This window comes from Bacillus rossius, chromosome 1, assembly GCF_032445375.1.
Source record: "Bacillus rossius redtenbacheri isolate Brsri chromosome 1, Brsri_v3, whole genome shotgun sequence".
NCBI classification, from domain to species: Eukaryota; Metazoa; Arthropoda; class Insecta; order Phasmatodea; family Bacillidae; genus Bacillus; species Bacillus rossius.
The window spans coordinates 337,608,133-337,625,565 of NC_086330.1; the positions used below are offsets into that span (position 1 = coordinate 337,608,133).

The following is a 17,433-nucleotide window of genomic DNA, read 5'->3' on the forward strand; positions in this document are numbered from 1 at the left end:
GGCAATAAGAGAAGAAGCAGCTTTAGCAGTAGAGAGAGATGTGAGTGCAGATGGTACTCCTATTTTAACTGTTGTAGCAAATGGTTGCTGGTCAAAACGTTCATATAGATGTCAATACAATGCTCTTTATGGTGTTACAGCAATAGTGGGGTATTCTACAAAAAAAAAGTTCTGTTTATGGGAGTTAGAAACAAGTTTTGCTTTGTCTGTAGTCGAAGTCTTGATGGAGAGATTCCTGCCCACACCAGCTACAAAAACTGGACTGGCAGCTCAGCAAGTATGGAAGCAAGTATTATCGTAGAGGGATTTAAACAAAGTGAAACTGTAATTGGTGTTATATTTGGTAAGCTTATAGCCGATGGAGACAGCAGTTGCTACACAAAAATTCTGGAAGCTAGACCCTATGCAAAGATAACAGTAGAAAAAATTGATTGCCGTAATCACCTCCTGAGGAATTACTGCAATAAATTGAAAGTACTGTGCGAGCAGGCAAAAATTGCTAAACCAACACTCAGAAAAAATGTACGAAGTAGGATTTTGAAACTGCAAGGGGCCATCACCGAAGCTATTAAAAATTATGTGTAAGTAATTGGTAAATTTACACTTACTTTGTTGGATGCAATTTAATAACAAAAGAGAGTTCTTTACACATACAAATGTGGATTATAATACACTCGATCACGTGAGGGTAGAAATACGCATACATCGGTGAAGATACAGCTGCCACCTACATTGGTGTAAAATTATATATTTGTTATATTTTGTACAAATGACTGTTGAAAGTACTATTTTTTTGGTAAAAAGGCTTTCATTAAGCTGAATAGTGTTACGTGAAATCCGCCAAATTTCTATGACCCTATAATCGTTTCATAACGTAAAGGTTTTTAAAAAGCGCATGGGCTTAGCAGAACCAGTACAATTATTACATAAAATTTTTTTGTAAGGAATACTTTATAATGACAATTATCTCAGTGTTTATAAATTGACAGTAAAAACCTATGTAAATACAATATTTCATTTAAAAAATCCTATGTTTGTACTCACTCTAGAACTGCTGCTGTTGTAGCTATCAGCACACATTTATTATAAATGTAACTTAATGGAATTAGTTTATTGGTTTAAAATTTGCCAATTCTAATAGGTCTTTAGAAAAGTAGAATTTTGGTTTGTTGTATCATGTAAACATATATGTTGTCTGAAATATTAGTGTTGTAGCCTATTTATTTTTGTTAACTCCTTAATACGAAATTTTAGGAAAAAATTAAAACATGGAAGGTAAAATTAAGGAGAGAAAAAGGGGTGACATGTGTTTTCAAACAATCTTATATATCTCAATAATCTGGAGACTATCGCTTTTTTTTTGTTGCATAATATTGCCTAAATAAACGCACGTTCCCTTACCTAACTTTTCGAATTTTCAAAATTTAACAATAATTAGAGATGTGAAAAGAAGAAAAAAATTACAGAACTCCTGAAAGTGAACGTGGTAATGGAGAAACGATTCAAAAGTTGTTAATTTTTTGCTAATCTATCAATAAATATACCTCATTGGGGAGCGTTCAAGTATTACGTAACGAATTTGGGTCTTGTAAAACGTTACGATGCGTTACAGAGGTGGGAGGGGGGGGGGGGGGGTGTTTGACCTACGCGTTACGTCACATTTTTTTTTAAAAACCCTTCAGAACGGTCGCGTAGAGACAGATTCTTTCACACATTTTTTAAACCTTTTTTTTTCTCAAAATTTCAAATGGATGATAACATAATTTTTTTTTTTTACCTTCACAAAATTGCTTCTGCTTGCTTTACAGGATTAGAGAGTGTTTTTTTAAACTCCAAACGTAAAGCAAAAATATATATATTTATCAACAGCTGTGATAGTTTTTCTCGTCACTCCAGTAAAGTAGTTAAAACAAAAAATACCGCTATTCGGATGGTTTCGTTATACTTCGGTTGTCAACGTAGACTCCAATCGCCATATTAGAAATTATGTAGGTATTGATATTCACAATACACGGTTTTCTATGTGTGAGATTTTCTCTCATCACAACAGTAATGTTGTGGTACGAAAGACGATTGGTCTGAAGGGTTAATAAAACTACTAGTGAATTAAAATCTCCCAAGTTTGCAACCCTTTTCGTTTATTTTTTACGGGGGATTCCCGATTGAATTGTTCGTATTTTGTTCTCCCAAGATGGCAACCCTTTTCGTTTATGTGCTCCAAGCACTTGGCCGACTGTATGAAAATTGACAACTACGATGTTTCGGCGGAATATAGAAACCCTGAAGATAGCTTGCAGGATCCAGCAGAACATAATATGGCGTGGTATAGCGCTCACGTCCGTGAATCGGAATATTTCTTGCAAGTTATTAAATGCGCGGATGAATCCTGCTGTTCCCGCTTGAGGAGTGCATTAAAATCTGTCTTTCCAGAAACTTTCCTGCCGCCACCCTGCCCAATCCTTCAAACCACAAACAAGCTCGTGGTACCTAGTCAGATAGACAAAATATCATGCAAGTTTTCGCCACTTCTTGTGAGGTTGTCTGTTGATCTGTCGCCTCCTCTAGAAGGGTTTAGCAGATGCCTTACGATTTATTTTGTCCATCGGTACAATCCGACCTAAAGAACCGAGTATGTTCAACCTTTGGGATTTATTTTACATCCCACAAGAGTGTGCAAATGCACAATCGTTTCATGCATGGCAAGACTGCCCAACACCTTCATGAAAGTCGAGTACGGCCACAGCGACTTGCTGCAAGAAGGGCAAATGAGCTTCTCTGCATTGTGCGTCGCTGTGAAACATCGTCTGAGGATGCCGATTGGCTTGACGAAGATGAAGTTGATGCAAGCGGGTTAACAATTCCGGAACCCTCTTCGTCTGCTCTCTGGATGCCAGTAATGAAAGAATCTGAGTGGCTGGCAAACCCATGGACAGAGGAGCAGTAAAACTCCAATTGAATTGCTTTTTTTTTTTTTTACAATATACTTATTTTAATTATGGCTAATTTTATTTTAAATGTTTTTCGTTTTCATTCGATCGTATTCTTAAATACGATTATATTTAGACAAATATGTTTTATTTCAGTTAGTTTTATGTTTGTAATTGCATTGCCAAAGGTAAAAATAATAATTATAAATAAAATTTGTTATTTGATTTTAATAGCTTTATTAGTAAAACGCTAAAATAGGAGAATGCGTGAGAAGAAAAATGGCGGATAAAGCAAAAAGTGTGTAAGGACAGGGCTAAGTCAGGAAAACGACGTAATTAAATGTATGATTGCTAAATGTATGATTGAGTAGTAAAAATTTATTAGGACAAAAAAAACATTAGAAAGCTCTTGCTTTTAAAAACAAGACATTTCAAATGTTAATAAATAACATTAAAGCGATTAAAACAATAACAAAGGTATTTTAGTGACTTATCCCGGTACGTTACGCCACATAATTGTAACTTTAGGTAAAAATGGTCACGTAACGTTTTACTAGGGGGGGAGGGGGGGGTACAGAAAAACGTTACGGCGCGTTACATGGTGGGGAGGGGGGGGGTCAAAAATATCAAAAAATTGCGTTACGTAATACTTGAACGCTCCCTTGGGACTGGACCAGTTTAGAGACAATAAATCTGACAACCACGTTGATCCATTGGTTTCCACGAGCGTAAAAAAAAAAAAAAAAATATCATACGGTTGTTACTGGGATAGCGAGCGAGAGGCGCTGTACCTGCCAGACCCTCGCTCTCGGGGTGCCTAGCGGACAATGACGGAGGGGAAGGGACAAGCCGGGCGGCTCGCACCCCACCACTGCAACATTCTTTAGGTGCGTCACTAGGGTAGACCACGCCCCCGACCCTACACCACGCCTCCCGGACTGCTCGAACACGTGGCATGGAGAGCTCTTCTCGCGGAGTCCATACGCCCAAAGGACCCTTAATGACCTTGCATTTGTTAAATTATTTTGTAAGCTTTCAAGAAAGCAATTGAATTATTATAGAAAACTGTGAAATGATAAAGTTTAAATTCATCAGTTGTGTGCTCCATCACAAAAATAGCTGTGTAGTATAACAGTATAAGAAAGCATTTTAGACTAAGGCCAGCTTGCACTGTCATTACTTTAAGAAGAAAAGTATATTTCTTTTTGATTAACTTGCTAAATATTTGCTCAGATCTTACCTACCTGACTCTCCAAGTGGCCCTTATTATTACAGTATCTAATTGAAGTTAATAGCAAAATGACAAGTTTTGAGGTGGTTTAGCTAATTTTTGGAAACAATATTTTAATTTTATTTGTTAGAGAAAGAAAAATTTACTTTTTAGAGGACTTTATTTGTAATGGGTTTTTATAAAAATTTAAATTGCTTTGCCATGTTAAGCCCGTGGTATCTCAAGACTGTCAGACAGTGCACAGAAGATGAGGCATCAACGCGCTATTTAAAAACTGCTTAAGATTTCAGAGTTTAGTTTGTCGTGCATAGCATTCAACAAACTTGTCATTGTCTTCTGCCATTTAATTCATTTAATATGCAAAAGTCAGTGCTTTAATTGCTTTGTTTATTGCTATGTCTTAAAATGTTAAGGACTTTGCTTGAAATGATTATTAGAGTTTGGCCGACAGAAGAATGCATGCCAGTTCAGTGCTTTGGACAATGTCTCGTGCCAGATGATGTCCCAATACCATATTCATCCGAAAATAAATCGACCCTGAATGTAAGACAACCCCCAATTATACAAGTCAAGGTTCCAAAAAAATATATATTAACTCATCTTTTTCCAATCCTTGCTTAGTAGAAAGTCGCTGCGCAGAAAAAAGAATTTTAAACAGTTTTTTATATTCTTCCCCAAATCTTTGTGAGAATTAAAAATGCTTTACAAATACATATTTAACATTATTAATAATGCTTCTATTCAATGTAATAAAAAACAATAAATCAAAATTCTGTAATTTTAAACAATTGTCGTGACAACGTCTAATAAATCGATGAATGCCGGCTGCATGCACGAAAAAGTGTCCCGTTATGCACATTGTCCCGTTACGCTGTGTCCCGTTACACTCATTGTACGCTTGCGCCGCATCTATCTCTCTTCCACTCGATTGGAACAACCTTCGATTTGACTTTTTGAGGCACATTAAACTTTAAACACTCCCATTCGTTTACTACTTTTCCTATCATCGTCCTATCCTTAACATAGATTGGAAGAAGTTAAATAGCAAACATAAATAAAAGTTATAGTTAAAATAATCTGTTCGTTAAAGTAATAAACATATTTGAATTAATGAGTGCAAATAAAAGTAAATTTATCAATTAAATTGTAGATTTCATTTCACTCCTTCTTTGTATCCAAACAAAATAGTGATAATTCAATAAAAATGATTGAATTTTATTCATAAAAGTATTCAATCATTTCATCAATGTTTTGTTATGACGTTATCACGTTAAACTATCATCCGTAAACCGACTTTACAGACAACCAATTTTTCGGGTGTCCTTTCGACGAGCTGTAAATCGTGCTGAATCCCCGCTTGCCTGAGCTTGGCCCTGTCTCTCTTTCCCGACGGCCAGAAGAAGAGGCTGTCCGTCGCCACGAGCCTGTCGGACCGCTCGGACGCCGACTCGACCGACGGCACGGGCTCGTCCCTGCCCCGCACGCCCCCCTCCTCCCCTCCCGCCACGCTCCGCGAGGGGCAGTCGCTGGACGAGCGGTCCTCCACGCTGCTGAGCAACGGCTCTGCGGAGGAGCGGGTCATCGTGGTGAAGGTGAGTCCAGCCCCGCCCACCGTCTGCTTCGCTTCCACTCTTCTGCTCCCTCGGAACTCCTTCGCAGTCATTCTTGAAATTACTTGCCGTAAAATTGTGTACGATGTAATCGCCGACTTATTAGTGGATTTTGTATTAATTGGTGTATTTTACAATTTTAAGGAATTCAACCATCCCATCTTAAATTTATTGGATGTTGTCAAGAATTGATTTTTTTTAACCATAATGTTCCAAATTTTTCATTTGACGTAACTGAAATGAATTTTTAAAAAAATCTTAATTTTTTTTTCTCTCTCTGTATTTAACTAACAGGCTCCAGCAACTACCACGTTTGCAGGTAGCTTTTTTTGATGAATATGTGCATGTGCGTAACCAATTAGCCTATAAGAAATTAAGTATATATATGTGTGTGTGTGTATATATATATATATATATATATATATATATATATCTAGTTTTAATTGTTACTTAAGTTTATTTTGTTAAGTTACTGACTTATTACTTAAAAATATTGCATTTCAGGAGATTTGAAGATTTGGATATTAGGACTATCATTATGTACAAAAAGTATTGAATTTCTTTTGTATTGGTTATCGGCTGTGTTAAAGAAAATTATCTATAATTGGATCGGTATCAGTTTTTATTCATATTGCCCATCGCTAGTTCAAAATATAGTAATAAGAGGGTTTTGGTTGTTTTATTAGTTATGTATAGTTATTTGTGTATGTGTGTGTGTGCGTGTGCATGTGCATGTGCGCGCGTGCGTGCGTGCGTGCGTGCGTGCGTGAAAATTCCACATTAAGCATTTATAAGATATTCATTTTTCTGCATCAATTTATGAATCGTCCATTTCCAAAACTCTTTAAGTCCACAATTTTCCGAAATTGAGATTTGTGTGCCATTTTGTAGAGCATAGCAATATGCATCGCTCGAAGAAACAAAACTGCTACAAAAGCTGTTTTTTCCCCGTGAAAAAATAAATTGAAAACTGGTTACAGTTCCAAATCTTGTCAAGTCCAGGGCCAAAACAGCATCAAAACTGGTTATGTCCACCAGCACAACAAGCTACAAAAGCCGTTAAGTCCAGCTAGTTTTCTGTTCACATTTCGTACTACAGATTCAAAATGTTTTGTGTCCAAAATGTAATTTACCCACCGAATGTTGGCTGAGATCATCCAGGTTCATTTTTTTGTTGATCGTTGTAGAGTCAGCTTGTGTAATTATGTAAATTATTAAATGTACTTAATAATTCCAGTTTCTCTAGCCTTCCTCTATCAGTTTTAAGAATTGTTCCTAGAAGTTTGTGTCTGAGAGTCAAAATTACAGAGTGTCAAAAATATGTTAAATACTAATTTCGTGACTAGACCTGGTAATGACGTGTAAACAAATTCAAATGTAATATTTATATTTGCGTGTAAGGTTTTGTGCAGACGGTGACAATATACTTCGACAGGCACAATATCACACTTTATATAAATATCTTAACTAAAATAGTTTATGTTAAAATACAGATGGAATTTGTTATTATTCTCGCCTTCAAAGCTTCTACCAATTCTTTCATTAGAGTAAGTAATCGTTAGGTTAATATGTTAATAATTTGCGTGTTATTTATTTAAAACTAGTTTCAGTCCGCAGAGCGTGGACTACTGGGTACGTAACTTGCAGTACCCGTCAAACAAAATAGCAACATGTTATTTCAATAGCAAGTTCCATCTATACTATCTAATATTATTAGGTTCGGGATCGCGATTCCGTAATTTAAATGATAAATCTAAAGATGAACAAGTACACGGTTTTTCTATACAAAGAATACGTTTGTTAACATAAAAAATTCTAGTTCGGTGAAAAATGTTCGTCTTGTTTAAATCGTCATTAGTGAGGATACTTGTTTAATCAGCGAGTCTTCGGGTGATGGGGTAAGGGACCAAACCTTGCTGCAGAATACCCATGAGACGTGTAGGTTCTCGGAGGATCCTTGGTTCGCCTCAGTCAGGACTGCGAACTTGGTGTTGCTCCTCCGGCCTCTAGCGGGCGGCAGGAATACGCGCCGTCACGACTCCATCCTTCGGGCTGTGGGCGGGAACTGGGCTGGACTGCGCGACGGTCATCCTTCCCGGAACTGCGACTTTTCATTCTTCGACTGAATTCTTCTTTCTTCAGGATGATCAACGGCATCTATTCTTCGTAGTTTCAAAGCAATTTATATTCATTAGACGCTCTCTTGTATCTGGATATTCGTCGCCCTCTCTTCTTAAATAATTGTTTGAATTCTTGACGTTTGAGTTTTATCTTCGTTGATTCAAATTAGTAATTCCTTCGAAATCTGATTCAATATTAGCATTAATAAACATTTTCAATTCTTCTAGGAATAGTCAAATTATCAATTAAGGTCGAAACCGTTGCGTTTTTAGATGTTGCCTTCATCGAGTCTCAATTTGTTCTAAAGAACCTTTTTCCCGTTACTAATAAACGACTCTCTTAAAGATGTTGATAAAACAAAACTATTAAAATTACTACCAATTACTGTCGTTCATCTTTAAATTAATGTTAGTTTCAAAAAATACTGCTATACTAGCTTTGACAATTATTTAAAATAAAAATTAACATTGAGTAATCCATAGACAAAACGCTAACCAAAGAAATTTAAATCTGAATTAATCATAGATTACAAACGTAAACATACGGAATAAAGTGTAATTAACAAAATAAATACTAAATAAATTAAATATTTACTTTCTATAAAGGGTAAATATTGCCTTTATATCGTAGTGTAACTGGGTCTTAAAAATTGGTTGTGTTAGTTAGTAAACATGTAAAAATAATTATTGTAGGACATGTAAACTACCTACATAATATTGTTTTTGTTTTGCTCTCTTCTTGGTTATTTTTATGGTGGAATTGGTCGAGTATTGTATTCGTAAATAACAATGCAAATTGATGAAACAATACGTCCAGCTTTACCTGGGAATGCAAGAAAAAAGATAAGGAATTAGGAGACATGGAAGAAATCTATAGCACAGAGGATGAGGTTAGTTTAAACTCTTTCCCTTCATGGCCTATCTTACTGCATTGTTGTTTTTAACATTGGGTTCGGTTCCCCATCAACTGATGTGTGTTCATTTTGTTTAATGCACACTAAAACCATCAGAGCCACTCGCAATCAAGAGGAAAAAGTACAGCTGCAAACAGAATTTAATGTTCACAAAGCTAAAGCGAAGGCCTTTTTGATATTCTTCGTACTGATGTGAAGGGAACAAAAACCATATTGTTTGACTGCCAGAAAAATTTGGTTTTACCCAAACTTCCAGATCAGTCGTCATATTATTTGAGGCAGTTGTACTAGTACAATTTCACGGTTTGTGAATGTTCGTCCAAAGATCATCAAACACAAGAGAACACATTTTGCTACATATGGTTGGAAAGCGATTTCAATAAAGGTTTCTAATCAAATTGCTTCTGCCATATACCATAGGTTATGCAATGCTGACTTGGAAGGTATCAAAACGGTAAACCTAGTAAGTGACGGTTGCGGGGGACAAAATAAGAACTGCATAATGGTTGGAATGGTATGTACCTGGATGGCAAAATGTGCCCCCCAGAGTGTTAAACGTGTGAACATTGTGTATCCTGTGGTTGGCCACTCATACATTCCTCCCGACAGAGTTTTTGGTAGGATTAAAAAAGAGGTCAAAGCTAAAGAGAACATTGTCAGTCCACAATGTCAAAATTTTTGAGTGTGTTGGGACTGTTTATCACATGGGTACTGATGTAGAAGTATACGACTGGAAAACTTCTGTAATGGGCAAACCCAAGACGGCAACTACTCCTACTGTATCAGGTACAGCCAAGTTGCCTGCAAACTGGCATTTTAAATTTCAACCATGCAAACGGATTATCATTCATAATTCCATCACTGGTATCAAAGTCAGAGAAGAAACCACCTACAATGTAAGTATTGGGACTGCAAGAAGCATCTGCAGAAAAGGGAAGTCATGGAATGAAACCACACCAAGTATCATTGCCAAAGGAGAGGTTATCAAAGCTGCCAAGCTGGAAGATGTCAAAAAACTTCTCCAGAAACACTATGGGGAGAACTGGGTGATGGATGGAAGGTTATCTTTTTACAAACAGCTCTGTATTACCAAGAACGTTTAATACAAAAGAGTCATGAAGAAGAGGAGGTTGACGATATTGGGGATCTTCCCAAAGAAGATGATAATGTTTTAGGCATTTAAGTTGCATATAAATAGCAGACACATTTTATTTTGCAGTTATAAATTTAGTGGTTCTGTTGGGTTTGCAAATTGCATGCATATAAAAATAAACACTGTGCTTTGAAACACTGTTTTAATGCTATCCCTGATTTACCGAATTCCGCCATTTTGTTAGACAAAACAGTTACAAAACTCGTTAAGTTCACATTACAGTTTCAAAAGTCGTTAAGTCCAACACATATTTATTTATTAAAAATCTGTTGTTGTGCGATTTTATACAGTAATACCAATACAAAGTACTCAAATAAACAAACTTGTACTAATTTTCCCATTATTTTATCTCTTTTAGGAGAGAAATAAAACTTTTTTTCTCTTTCCTGAAAAATTTTACTTTATGGACTTAACGTGTTTTGGAAATGGACGACTCAAATGAGAAAAGAAACTTATCAAAAAAAAAATTCTTATTACAGAAAATGGAGCCCACTCCCACTGCTGACCTTGACAGGACAAACGACAAAGTTTATGACTGCACTACCAATGTAGTGAAGGCTGTAATGTCATTGTCACAAGGTAAGAACATATGCTGGTATTTTCAATGTGTTCTGTGTGTATTGAAGGTCTTGTGACAATCCAAAACCTGTTATTATTTCAAACTTAAAGTGTGTTTATATATTAACTAGTAAATCTTTACTCTTAAAGGCCAAAGAGTTTTTACTTTTTAAGAAAAATTATTTTAATGTTATGGTAATAACATAATAGCAATGTTGCACTTAAACTGTATCAATTAGAAATTTGTCTAAATTGGTTTACATATTACATTTGGTTGGTAGGTATGATTTGCATTCCCTATGTAACACTTTGACATAAGTTCACCTCAGAGTGTAGCCACCGTATTTACTGGAAACTGGACAGCCATAGATGTAAGGTATCTCCGGTAGATTCTCATGCAGGAACTTTTGCAATAAATCATCTATATAAATAAAAATGTAAATGTTTGTTCATTCAAAATATTAAATCTCCGAAATTTCTTCACCAATTGCTTTTAAATTTTAACACAACATTGCATTGAATACACGTGTGTTTTTATATAGGTACTTTTGTCACATGAGTGACAGGTAAAAAGATAAAAATATAGATAGGTAATAACGTAGATTTTTAATATTTTCATCCTATAGAGAAATAGAGGAGAGAGTTAGAGAGATAGAGAGAGGTAGATATATGTGTTGATAGAGATATAGAGAGAAATACATGGAGATATAGGTAGAGAATTAGAAAGAGAGAGAGAGAGAGAGAGATGCTTTGTTTATATGTGCCTACTTCAAACAAACTACAAAAAAAATTTATTGACTCATTGCAACGCATGCCGGGCATTAGCTAGTAAAGTATCAATTATAATTTTCACAAAGAGCATTTTATATGAAGGCAGTATAAATGCAAAAGTGAATTAATTTTGTAATAAAATGGTGAAATATATAATGTTTAGCTTACAACTATTTTCTGAACTTTTTTCTATTTTAAAAAAGTACTTTAAAAGTTGATAATTTTATTTATTTGTTTGCTGAAAATGTATGAGGCCAAGGACATGGATAGGTTTGCTTTGTGGTCACAGGTGTGCAGCAGAGCAGAGCAGACCAATACCTGGAGTTGGTGCGGCGAGTGGGGATAGAACTGAGGGCTTTGCTGACTAGTGTCGACTACTTGGTTCCTATTTTTCCTATCAGTGCACATCGAGAGGTAAGTCGCCTGTCCGCAAACACCCTGCAATAACGAGGTAGAGTGAAAGGTCTTTAATCCGGCTCGTTTGTGACCACGGCCATGCTGCGGGAATACAAAAGTAAAACTAACATACAGTACAGTTGATAATTGTACTTAAAACAATTTGAAATAAGCTACTTTATAGAAAGATAAATACAAATGAACCTTACTGTTTAAAAACGTCTCTAATTTCATGTTGCTTCCATGATTCAGATATATTCTTCAAACTAATCCTTTTGGGTATGTACCAGTGTAATGTTAAATATAACCTGTTAGAAAACAGAATACACTGTACTTAAATGAAAACAGATAGTAACGATGACCTTTGAGCGAACTAAAAACGCCGGCAGCGCAGTGGCAGGCAAAGTAAAGAGCCGGAATCAACCCTCAAAAATCTGAACACTAGCAGCTCAATTGCTGCTGTTTTACGGTGTGAGCCAAACATAAGAATACTAGATGTAAGAGCTTTCACTTTATTATGATTTTGTTCCTCATTATTTACTGACAAACATACACAAGGTTCGTTAATTAGTCTTGCCCATGTTGTACCATTTTGCACTTGTCAGTAAACAAAAGGTGGTGTCAAGATGCTTTACAAACAATGTTTGATTTAAATGAAACAAAACCTAATTTTGAGTTTAATTTTATTGGCTTCTTGACTTTTATTTTATTTTTTGTACACAATTCCAACAGCTGTTACAACAACTGTTGTAAATATCTCTTCTTCTTCCTTCACTTTCTAATGCTCTCGGGGCAGATCTTTCTGGCTCCTCACAAAACCAGATCCTCCTACTTGTAATATTTATGTTAAAAATTCCTTATTTGCTTAGGTGAGATTGAAGCTATAAAAACAAATGCTGAGACATTGACAAAGTTTTAAAATGCATTGCAGGTGGAGATGGCTCACAAGGTGCTCAGCAAAGATATGGGGGAGTTGGTGAACGCCATGAAACTGGCACAGAAATACACTCCTACAACGCTGGATGCAGAGTACAGGAAGTGAGTGTGCTTCGTGTGTGCAGGTTCCTCAACAGCAGCACGCTACTGGCTCGCGTGCTCACTTTGCATGGGGCGGGTTGATTCTAACGATATTGAGAAGATAGACAGTACTGTGTTTTCTCGCATAATCGTCGCACATTTTATTCTAAAACCAAGTTTGATAAGTAGGGGTGCGACGATTATGCGGAAAAAAAATTTTTTGTTAGAAAAAGTTATTCATAAAAACAAAACCCATTCATGGAAAGTACGTTAATTTAAAAAGAGAAGTATAAAAGAGTACGCCAAACAATTTAATTTAATAAGTCGTGCAACAAAAACATTTCAACTTTAAATATAAAAACAATATCTGTGTTCCGAATGCGAGCTTGAACGAACGCGTAACCATCGTAGTACGCACCACGAAAGAGTGCAAGCTATCAGATGTAGTTACCTCGGCACTCGACAGAGAGTTTGCGTTGTGTGCACTCGGCGAGATATCGATATTCTGCTACGCGTGTTTGCTCTATACGGGAAGCAACATAACCAAACAGAGAGCACGTTGCATGCATCGGCGAGATATCGATATTCGGCTACGTGTGCGCGCTCTATACGGGAAGTAACATAACCAAACATTAATGATTCCAACGTGCGCTGGCTACATTTTTGTAAGCGGTACACCGCAGCGACGCAGACGAACAGATGAAGATTATAACGTTTAAAAAGTCTTTAAAAGCAAATTTACACATCAGACAACTTCGTATTTCTATTAATTAAATAAGTAAGAGGTAATGTCCTAAAAAATATTAGATTTATATTTTAAATACATTGTTTTATATGGCAAAAATATCCACACAAAGCGCTCAGAATCTAATAGCGGGACCAAAAACATCATGCGACGTTTACGCGAGAGGTTTTTTTTTAATCCAAATTTTGACGCCCTTGCGACAATTATGCGAGTGTGACGATTATGCGATAAAAGAGGGTATGTATGACAGTGGTTTCTCCTATATACTTATAACATTGTGATATAGAGCTACTGCAAAAGCTTAAGGGATTATTGTGCCAACAAACCACTGTGGGCTGTTCTGTCTGTTCCGGCAAAGTTGGGAGCATAGAGAAAGCTGTGTCTATATATCTCATTGGCTGCACCATATTTTCAGAGCTTAAAATCGAAACAAATATTGAACAAGTTGCATGGCTTGAGGGTTCATCATTTAATATTTTGACAAACATTCTCTGTATAATAATTGTAGCTGACTTAACCAAACCCACATTTTAGTTTAGTATTATCTGTCTAATTTTCTAGAAGTTGTTACATGATTTGAAGAAAAAAAAAATTTTACTATTCAATTCAAACTAAAAAAAAACTGATATTCGCACAGGCCTATCTGCTAAGCCAAGCAGCTTCAGAAAACGGCCACAAAAGTCTTTGATCCTTATTAAAGATTGAACAAATTCAGCGAATTGAGGATATTTTCGGTTGTAATATGCACACTATTTTTAGAACACAAAAGTGATAATAAAAGTAAATTGAAATGTAGTTGTCGTGGTAGTGTTTAATAAGGAGAATGTGTTGGTGGTGCGTCAGGGGAATGCTGTCGGCCGCCCACATCTTGGCGATGGACGCCAAGAACCTTCTGGACGTCATTGACTCTATCCGGATACGGCACCCGGAGGTGAACGAGTTCGTGTGTCGCGGTGGGGACGGCCCGGAGCGCCAGCAGGTGCCCCCGCTGTCGAGCTCCGTGCAGGTGGCGGCAGTGTCGGCCGGCGCTCTGCCGCAGCAGGCGCAGTGCAGCGTGACCAGGAAGCTGCAGCCTGCCGTGCCGGAGGCGGTGGCCCCCCTCGACAGCTAGCCCTGACCGACCAGACCTGCGCCAAGACAAGACTTACCGTTTCAAAACCTTAGTGTGACAAATTGCAAAGTAGATGTTGGATTTTTAATTTTCTAGCGGAATAAAAAAACAAAACAAAAAAAGCTGGTTCCTTTTTTTTATATATATATATATTGAATGTCAGATTGTCGAGATGTGACGCAGTTTTAATTTCTATTCGATCGTGTGTGTGTTTGTAACATATTTTGTAGCTATTTGTGTGAAAATTTGGTCGTTCAAAAAAAAATCATAAATAATCATGTAAGCACGTGATCATTTGCTGTCTTTTAGCGTGTTACTTTTAATACATGTATTAGAGATTCGACGTTCTCTTAATGAACACTTGTGAACATTCCTGATAAGTGGCATTGCTTTGTGTCTGCTGTTTGGGTTTATACTTTTTATTCAGTTATCATTCCTCAGAGTGGTTTAAAGCATGTTTATCAAATTTTAAGATGGATGTTATGATATCAAATTTAACATAGAAATGATAATTAATTATTTTTATAATCATTGGCATATAATTAGGCTGAGATAAGTTCTTGAAGTATTGTCTTTATTATTATTGTTTTCATTGCTATCACTAAAATAATAGTGATGACTGCATCTCTTAGTTTACTTCATATCAGGGGTGGCACATGTTTTTTGGAAGCTTGCTAACATAGAGTCTGCATATTGTTTTGCCCTTTCGTGTATGTTGTATAATACAGTATCAAATGAAGAGTAATATTTTTTGATAGTTTGAACATGTTTTCATAATTTATTGCTAACAAGTCAAAGATAATATTTTTATGTGTAAATGAGAGTGACAGGTTTACATCCCTTATTTCAACATTGCTCATAGTTTGAATTCTTTTATTATCTCATGTAGTAGGAATTTTTTGACTAAATGTACCTGCATAGCATTTACGAAGTTACATTTTAAGGTATTTTAGCCAGAAAAAAACGGGCACATGAAATAGATTGTACACTTGTAGTTTTCCCACTGAATACCTTCTTGACCATCCTAATTTATCTGAACAGTGATTTTGTTAAAGTTCCTGAAGTGTTTTAAAAAAAATTAACACATGTAGTTTGACTATGGAAATAAAATTGACCCTCACATATTCATTGTAATTTTAATAGTCCAATTATTGGACTGTGCTGAAGGCTGAAGTTTTCTGAGGATGTCAGTTTAAGATTAGGACAGTGTCGTTAGTCTCGCCAAACTTTCTTCTATACATATTTCATGCCCCAAGCTGATCTCCCAGAAACTTGCACCAAGTTGCTCAAAATATACTAGCTCTTCATTAAAAGGAGTGTTAAAATTTTTTCACCTATAATTTATTGGCAAGTAGGTGGTGGTGTTGATGGAGTTATTGAAATTATTTTTTTTTTTTTTAAATTTCAAAATTTCATTTTGGTTCCAATGTTTATGCATGTACGCTTGAAGCTAAATGCTTGCTTAATAATATTGACAGACTTAGGACAAATTTGCAGTCTTGTTAAAAAATAATTTGTTGTCAAGCTCTAACCAAATTTTCACTTGTATTTATAAAAAAAAAAAAATTATGTAACAGTCAGTACATATTATGTATGTTTAAAATCCATGTCCTCTGTTTCTTGGTATAAACTATTGCTCAGATGACTGTGATTATAGTGCAAAATAATTTTATTTATTCATTATTTTATGCCTTTTAATCTGTTTTTGTATAGAGTAAAAAATAGCGTTAACTTACTCATCCATTCTTAAGGAATCCAGGTGATGATGTAAGCAAACCAATATTACATTAACTTTAAAAAGCTGTGCGAGTGATGTTATATTTAGTAATGACATGTATGATTATAGTGCCCTTTTGTTTGGTAACAAACTACATTTATTAAATTTTATAGTGTTGTATTTCTAGTGTTAAAAGTGCAAGAAATTGTGTATTTTTTATTGGTTTGCCTTCTGAGTATTTATTACAAAAGAATTGATGGAACAAGTTGTATATACTGTGTACATTCATAGATTGAATTCATTTATTTATTTTAAATCAAACATACATTAAGGCAGATGACTCCATCTGTCCAGGCAAAGATAATTTTAACTCGGCACTCCTCACACATAGTCCTTTGCTAGTTGCCTTTTAAAGATGCACAGCATAGATATTTGCAGTTTACCTCAGTGGTGTAACAATCTTTGCATTGTCTGTACTTATGTTACATATGATATAAGATTTTCAAACCTTCCATGCACAAAATGCCAGAGCTGCAGCACCGATATGGCTTACAAATAGTGTTCAGTGATCTGTATCAAATACTTCACTTTCCATGCTGAATAAAATTGTGAAAATAAATTGAACTTTTAAGTGGCAACATGGGTCACTGATGAATAACATTCATAGAGAAATCAGAATACTTTTGGGTGATTAAAATATAATTAAATGCTGATATAAATTTTATTGTAAAAATTATAAGAGCATTATGTAATTATATGTAACATAATTTGTAAAGTAAATACAGTTATAGTGGGTGAAACACATTTTGTCTGTAATTGCATTCTAACCTATCCCAACTTTGATATTTAATATTTATTTAAGCTCATTTTTGTTTCCATTCACATTTAATTATGCCATGTTTGTGATAGTTGGCATGGCTTTTTCTACCTGTGTCACCTCTGTCACCAATTCATAAAGATGGTGAGTGCATGTTTGGAGACGTCCTCCAATCAAATTGCCTGCTATCCTAGTATTTTCCTTAATGTTGAAATGGTAGTAGTGATATAAAAAAAAAGTGACAAAATTTTTTGATCTAAAGTGATATTTTAGTACTCCCTAGTGAATATTTATTATTTATTTTAGTATTTCAAATTTAATAAATTATATTCTTCTCTAAGAGAAA

General features: G+C 35.5%; 1 protein-coding gene across 9 annotated transcripts in view; it reads left to right on the forward strand.

Annotated features, from left to right (window-relative positions):
• The window catches only part of LOC134528097 (focal adhesion kinase 1), a 386,174-nt gene extending 369,100 nt beyond the window's left edge, over positions 1-17,074 (forward strand). For 7 of the 9 annotated variants that reach the window (XM_063361356.1, XM_063361351.1, XM_063361355.1 and 4 more), the window contains 5 exons: positions 5,556-5,750; positions 10,435-10,534; positions 11,574-11,698; positions 12,612-12,718; positions 14,286-17,074. In XM_063361356.1, coding sequence (XP_063217426.1) covers positions 5,556-5,750; positions 10,435-10,534; positions 11,574-11,698; positions 12,612-12,718; positions 14,286-14,553 — 795 coding nt within the window. In that variant the 3' untranslated portion in view covers positions 14,554-17,074. The remainder of the gene's footprint in view (positions 1-5,555; positions 5,751-10,434; positions 10,535-11,573; positions 11,699-12,611; positions 12,719-14,285) is intronic. The other 2 variants (XM_063361358.1, XM_063361359.1) reach the window with 1 other exon arrangement.
• The last annotated feature ends 359 nt before the right edge of the window (positions 17,075-17,433 follow it).